Raw genomic sequence first — 7,003 nt, 5'->3', positions numbered from 1 at the left:
CTCACACACACACTCACACACACAGAGAAAACAAAATCCCACAAACCTCCTTGTGTGTTCCTCAAAAACTTTCCCTCACATCCATCCACTTTGTGTATAGTGACAGGGGTCCGGCAATAGTATCTGATGAGATTATCGAAACCACATGACATGGTTGGAGGGAAAATATCAAAGAAAGAAGTGATTGTAAATAGAGGATGAAAATATTTTAAGAGAAGAGATTTGATTGAACAAAATGATTGTGCAGAAGAAAAAAAAAGGCCGACATGAAGCTAAAAACACCACGTGGAGGTTCAGCTGTAAAATCTCTGTCGCGAGTATCAAAGTGTCGATCCGTCTGGAGATTGTGCTGTTTTTGTGATCTGCTGTATATGAATGTGACCTTGTCATCTGTCCGTGTATCTCTGTGCCTCGGATCCGGACCATATCAGGGGACGGATATTTCAAAACCACCTTTCAACTTCAGGGGGAAGATACTTGTCTGCTGCATCATAGAACAACCATTCAAAGCCCTTGATGTGCTTTTATACATCTAGACTCAACCTGCTTCCAAAGACACCCCAGGAGCAGCCGAAACAAGTCTCCTTATTTCTGCATATTAATGCAGAAGTTGTCAACATATCCAAGCCAAAGGGACAGCTGCTTCAAATCAGTACATCTCACTAATGTTCTCTAGTTTGCTGTGATGACATTGCATTGTGCTGGGTGGAATTGCATATGATGTAATTTAAGTTTTTGAAATAGTGCCATGAGAAAAAAACAGTGTTTTTATCAATGAGGCCCTCGGTGTTGGTATGTTGGTCATGGAAATTGATTTGGCATTACAGGGAGCTGGAACTGTATCAGAGTGCATCAGCTCATGTCTGTATCACACTAATCCTTTGCCAGATTTTTTTTTCTTGCATGCCTGAACATGGTTGTTTCAACATATCCTTTTTTTTTTTTTAAATGAAGAATCAAGACGAGAGGAGGCACACGATTCCCTTCAGAGCTTTCAAGCTGCCATTGGTGACGTGCCCATCAATATAGCTTTGTTGTCGTCGCGTGTGCAATGATGAGTTTTCTTGAAAGATACAGCGCTGCTGCTTCTGCTGCAACAGTTTGCTGAGGAGATGTCAGCAGTGTCAGCGCTAAAAGCCTCTAAGTGGTTCTGAGATGCAGGTCTTTCCGTCAGCAGCTGCTCCTTTCGTACAGCTGTTGGAGCGAGCGCCATGTTTAAGTGGTAAGGAAACAACAAACATGCATTTGTCAGCAACAGAAAGGGACATTTAATCTACATCAGACTGCAAAGCGAGTTCAGGTAAACAAGTTTTTTTTGTTTGTTTTTTGTCAGATCATAACCCAAAAGCAAATTTGTGTTTTAGATTTTTGGAGCGATATTTGTGTCTGTCTGATTAAACCTCAGTAACAAGGCAAGAATTTAGAAAACAGGCTAACAAGAGGAGCACAACGAGCATGAGAATCAATCCTGAGGTACACAACAAGAAAAGGTTGGGAGGAGAACAAATAGGGTCACAAACAGTTACTGTGAAGGAATGTGTCTGCAGGGAGGAAAGCGTGGACATTACTCATCACAGAGAGGAAACAGAAGAACACACAAAAACACACACATCTCACACACCTTGCCAATGCATATCTCCCATCTCTGACCACCGCTCTGTCACCCTGGGATTTGCTGTGACATGTGAGCCTTTCCGTGACAGTAGTATTGCCAAAAAAAAAAAGGCTCCTGCCGGGGAACACATCCAGTAGTCCTTTAAAGAGACAGCATCCTCGACAAACCACTTTGATTCCTTCTTTTCACGCAGCTGCTCCGTTTCATTTATTTCATCTTCACAAATCAGTTTATCTTCAACTGACAGTATCTTTAACTTGTACAGACATGAGATTTATTTTACTTATCGATTATTTATTGACATTGTGTTGATTATTTACGTTGCCATTTGGTATGACAGAATGCTGAAGATGATGTCTGTGAGAATGTGAGTTTTTTTCTGTCCATCCCTTTTCACATGTGATGTCTAACTGCACAGACGGAAGTTCAGAAGCTGTCTGAAAACGTTCACCTGGCATTATAGTATTTGAATTGGTTCCTTTTTGACTATTGGAGCTAAAATCTTGGCAAACGGGAGGAAAACTAAATGAAAGTTCAGGCCGATATAAATGCAGTTATCGCAAAAAGAAAGACATCAAACTAAGATTTAAAAACTGGATGTAAATCCCGAAAATGTGTCCCAAGTCAAACCTTTTCACTGGGGAAACTCTTGTCCAGACCAATAAGAGCGCAACAAGTGACGGGAGACTCCACGACTGAAAGAGTTCAGTCTAAAATGTTCTGATGTGCACTGACAATAAAAAAACACATAAAGGGCGAGAGATGACAGAAGATACAGAAGGAGAGAGAGCGGAGAAGGAGGAGGGATGGGAGATTGTCTTTGTTAGGTTTGTGTGTTCATTATGGGATGCCTTCTATCCTGCTGTCTGCGAGGGACGGCGGCATGGAAACAGCTGTTCCCCTGTTACCACGGAAACAAGAGAAATGTTGGACATTAAAAAAATGAATTATTCCTACATGGCTGTGTTTGTATTTATTCCGAGTGTGTGTGTGTGCGTGCGTCAGAACAAGGTTTGCTGTTTCATATTCATGAGGACAGACATTTCCAGGTGCGAAAAACGGAGCAGAGAAAACGATCTGACAGAAGGATGTGTTTTTCAAGAAAGCTCTTTCTCCAACTTGTGAATCTGAAAGATTTCTGTCACTTTCAGAGAAGTCAGAGACGTTCAGCTGCCACCTTGATTCCCAGTAAGAAAACCTCTTCTCAAAATAGAAGCACCCAGCTGAGGCGCCGAATAATGAGGACTCAGGAAACCTTGAATTTAAACCAGCTGAGCAATGTCCCATTTAAATTTCATATTTTTTATGACTTAGTTTCAGATCCTATGAGAATTGCTGAGGAGACAAATTAAATGAATATTTTGTTGATTCACTTTGTTTTGCATAACTAGATAAGCGATCGATACTTCTCCCATCTTTCTGATTTGAGAAGCAGATAAGGGTGAAATATTTTTTGTACATGTGCATAACGCATGTAACTGCTTGCTCGTCTCTATGAAAAGTTTAACAGTATGCCGACCAGCTGATTATACTGAGTAAGATCTTTGAAGCGAACAATGAGACGTGCAGTTTTTTTTTTTTACATTTATAAACAGTTTCTCTGTACACAATGTTAGTGACGCTGGAGGGGCATCCTAATATTTAACTTCCATATTTCCAATATGTTGATACTGGATTGGATCTGTTGGCCTTGAATGTAGTTTTTTTCCCGTTTTTCAGAACATTCAGTGACTTGATTTTGCCCGTCGAGAAGCTTTGGGTTTTATTTTACCTACTCACAATGACATTGAGTTGTCCATATCCAATAGTGCAATGTCAATACCCAACATCAGGACTAAACTGTTATAGTTGTTGTAGTGTTCATGTAATGACAGACTGTATTTTTCTCTGTTTCCTTTCTCAGATTTGTCAAATGCATGTTGTGAAACCCAAATTTACACAAATGGCACATGAACTTAAAAAGCCAGAGATCACGTTTGAAGTAAATGTTTGAAGGGCACAACAAAAGACACACTACTTATAAAAGTATTCCGACAGATTGTCTATTCATCATTTTTCGACATGAGCAGGGATTATATTTCATATAAGGTCTTCATGGAACAGGCTCTGACCTTCACTGAGACCTAAAACAAACATTTATTGACATTAGATCATTTGGAACACTTAAGCTACATATTAAAAAATACAGACAAAACTGGATCATCTCAACTTTATAACCAAGCATCGCATCATCTACAAGTGCCACTCTTTCCACTTGGGTTGGCTTTAGATCAAATACTTGGTTCATTTTGGAAGTCTTTGGCGGGGGGGGGGGGGGGGGGACTAAAACAGGAAAGATGATCATCACATTGCAGATGAATTGGACAACAAAACTGTATGATGTTACTCACCAGGAGATATTTGAGTAGTCTGAATCTCCAACTCTTCCTTTAAAGCCAAGCCACTGATCTTGAGCAGTACATGTGTAAGTAGTGTCATCTGATTTAAATCTTACCCTGCTTCACTTCAGCAGCCAAAGTTACGATACGCCATCTTTATGCTGATGATCTCCTTAATAAAGAGTCTTCTATATTCGTTTCAGTCTGTTATCTCCTCACGCTGGCTTTAAAGTAGCTCTACTTCTACTTGAGCTGGATTTGCCATGCTTTTCACAAATGCAGTCTCCTTTGAAAGAACAAAAGACGGAGAAGATGAGAAAGTGTTTTTCCTTCCTGTGCGAGGACAGCTAATGTAAGTTTACAGGATACCCGTCCTTTGCATTACAATATAAAACAATGTATAAAAATAGTGACAGTGTTAAAGCATATACAGTGGACATAAAATACTATATTTAAACAGCCACTTGTAAAAATACAAGTATAAAACTGTTTATCCGGTTGGATTAGATGTTTTCTCCTCTTCATCGCTGCTGCTGGAGGAAGATGGGGGCACATCCTGACATATCCTCCTTAACTTGGCTTTGTAGTAGGCCTTCTTCATCCTGAAGGCCTTCTCCTTCTGCCGGGCTGCTCTCCTCTTCTCCCTCACCAGCTCCTGCTCCCACGCCAGCACCTTCATCCTGTTCTCCCATTCCAGGATCTTCATCTGCTGCTGCTGCTCCAGAGCGTCCGTCCTCTGCTGGAACTCCAGTCTCGACAGGTCGATGGAGTCCTGCTGAGACGAGCCGTGGCCGGATTCCTCTGTCTCGCTGACCGCCGGCTGGAGACGCTTGCTGATCAGTCTTGAGGTACCTATGAGGTCAGAGTAAATAAAAAAAAGTCACTGAGGTGAAAGTTGGTTTTCTGAGAGCATATTTCCAATATTTAAAAAAGGGCATCCACACATCGAGGAACACCGATTGTTGTCCACGGTTCAAACGTTGAAAGGGAATAAATAGTGTAGCAGCTTGTAAGGCTTCACATCATTGGGTACCTGGTGCTGTGAAGTAGGCAGCAGGAAATACCACATCTTGTAGCTCTGCATTGTGGGAGCTGGAGTTTATTGTAGGGCTGTGTTGCAGATCTGCCCAGTCGCTGCCTGATATTCTGTCTAAGGAGTCCCGCTGGACACAGATGGCCACTTGCTCCTTGCTGTCCTCAGTCTGAGACAGTGAGACATTTTAAAGTGAATTCATAACCATTGTCTGCTCACGTGAGGTTGTTCATTGGTTCACATTCGGCTGTTTTTTTTTTTTTTTTTTTGCCACAAATGAGTGTAAACCAAAATGATTTTGGACATTTACCTGACTCACTGTGCCGTTCGTCTGACCAGCAGCATTTATCAACATCCCATTGCCTGTTAAAAAAGGGGGAAATCAATGACAGTGAGACAGACAGGGAGGGACAGCAGGTTCATGTGTAGCAGGAAAACAGGAAGACAGTGCCCCCCTCTGGTGGAAATAGGTACATGTATGTATATCTAGTATGATTAGATCCAAGAACAAACTAATCCCTGATTTATCAATCATAATTACTGAAACAACGCCCATAAAAATGTACAGACTTTGTTTGCAATGAAGCATGACTACAAAAGAAGCAATTAAACACTTCACATTTTTAATAACACTGTATTTATGGGTTGTATCATCAGTTGGTAGTGTTGTAAGAAAACAATCTAACAAACGTATTAATGTTAAAATAGAGGATAAATCAATCGAGTTGAACGGTCAAACTGATTAATTATTATAGTCAGGAACTTTCTCATAGAACTAGGGCCCGACAGATTTGGAGTTTTTGGGGCCGATAACAATATTGACATCTGATAGCAATATATTGGCCGATGTCTTTCTAAGATCTATCATCAATACAGATCCTTCGAATGCAGTAATCAAACATGACTGGAAGGTAACTGCACGTGTTCGTTTGTCACCACTTGATGCTCTGGAGAGTGATAATTCTTGATGTAATCCTTATTGCACCCTCCTTTAATACAACAATACTCATATGAAATGTGATGTGACAGGTGAATATCAGCGCATATAATCTGCCATAAAATCAGTAATAGATGGTAACTTGATGTGCTAATATCGACTGATATTATTGGCTCGTCGATTAATCGGACAACTTTTTAAAACCGGACTTTAAAAAGTGGTCGTCTCTGTTCCAGTTGTCATGGCAACAAAGATTCTCCCCACATGAGTGTCCGAAAACACACAATCAGTGCTGTTGTGTTGTAGCCTGTGAAGGAAGCATCTAGTTACATGATAATAAATGAACAGAAAGACAGCTGAGTAAATCAGCAGGTTTTTAAGAACAACAGCTGCTTCTCCTCGCTACCAGAAGGAGAAGATGTCTCCATTGGAGTTTTTAAAGATAACATGATACATAAACTGAACAGCATTAGCCATGACAATGCATCAGTGTTACTGCAGTCCATACTGTTTTAGTTTGAGGTGTTTTCATCTAAAACATGCACATCAAGAATGCTTGATCAGAGAGGAAATGATTCAGTGTGTTGACCTGGTCGCACACGTTCACACAGCCATAACACGCCCACCAACAACTACAGCACAACACAACACAGCTCAGCGAGAAACAACAATGACTCAGTCAATGCCATGCAAGCATGCTTATACTTTGGTTAAATCTAATTCATGCCTTTTTTTCAAGTGTAATGAACACAAAGCTACCTTCCAGCAGCTTGCGCACCGCCGCTTTGTGGCCAGATCCCCCTGCGTGGCTGGTGAGAGCAGCCTCGCCCATGGTCTGAAGTTTGATGGATTTACAACAAGCCCTGCATCGGGCAAAGTGGATGTCCTGAGTGTCCTTTATCAGCCATTCCTTGTAAATTCCTTTCGACAGCCAGGAGTCCTGAAATTTACATTTCCCAGGCATTGTTAGCTACGAAGTGAGGTGGACCGCTTCCTAACCCAATAAACGAGGAGACGCAGCCTCATAGCTCTCACTGCCC

General features: G+C 41.2%; 1 protein-coding gene across 1 annotated transcript; it reads right to left on the bottom strand.

The window, feature by feature from the left end:
* Positions 1 to 3,727: 3,727 nt before the first annotated feature.
* fsbp (fibrinogen silencer binding protein) lies at positions 3,728 to 7,003 on the bottom strand. The gene is made up of 4 exons (XM_079359741.1): positions 6,723 to 7,003; positions 5,337 to 5,389; positions 5,027 to 5,195; positions 3,728 to 4,845 (listed from the first exon to the last, which is right to left on the bottom strand). The coding sequence occupies exons 1-4, from the start codon at positions 6,925 to 6,927 to the stop codon at positions 4,484 to 4,486; spliced, it is 789 nt and encodes a 262-aa protein (XP_079215867.1). The 5' UTR covers positions 6,928 to 7,003; the 3' UTR covers positions 3,728 to 4,483.

The sequence above is a fragment of the Symphodus melops genome (assembly GCF_947650265.1).
Source record: "Symphodus melops genome assembly, chromosome: 13".
Classification (NCBI taxonomy): domain Eukaryota; kingdom Metazoa; phylum Chordata; class Actinopteri; order Labriformes; family Labridae; genus Symphodus; species Symphodus melops.
Note: the sequence above shows the minus strand (reverse complement) of the source record. Positions and strands in the feature narration are given on the sequence as shown.

Bases quoted from the DNA above. Each gene is read 5' to 3' on its own strand.
- fsbp (XM_079359741.1), bottom strand. From the start codon at position 6,927: ATGCCTGGGAAATGTAAATTTCAGGACTCCTGGCTGTCGAAAGGAATT. The intron at 5,390-6,722 runs GTAGCTTTGTGT...CTTTTTTAACAG, and splicing joins GGTGCGCAAGCTGCTGGAAG to GCAATGGGATGTTGATAAAT. The intron at 5,196-5,336 runs GTAAATGTCCAA...TCACTGTCTCAG, and splicing joins CGAACGGCACAGTGAGTCAG to ACTGAGGACAGCAAGGAGCA.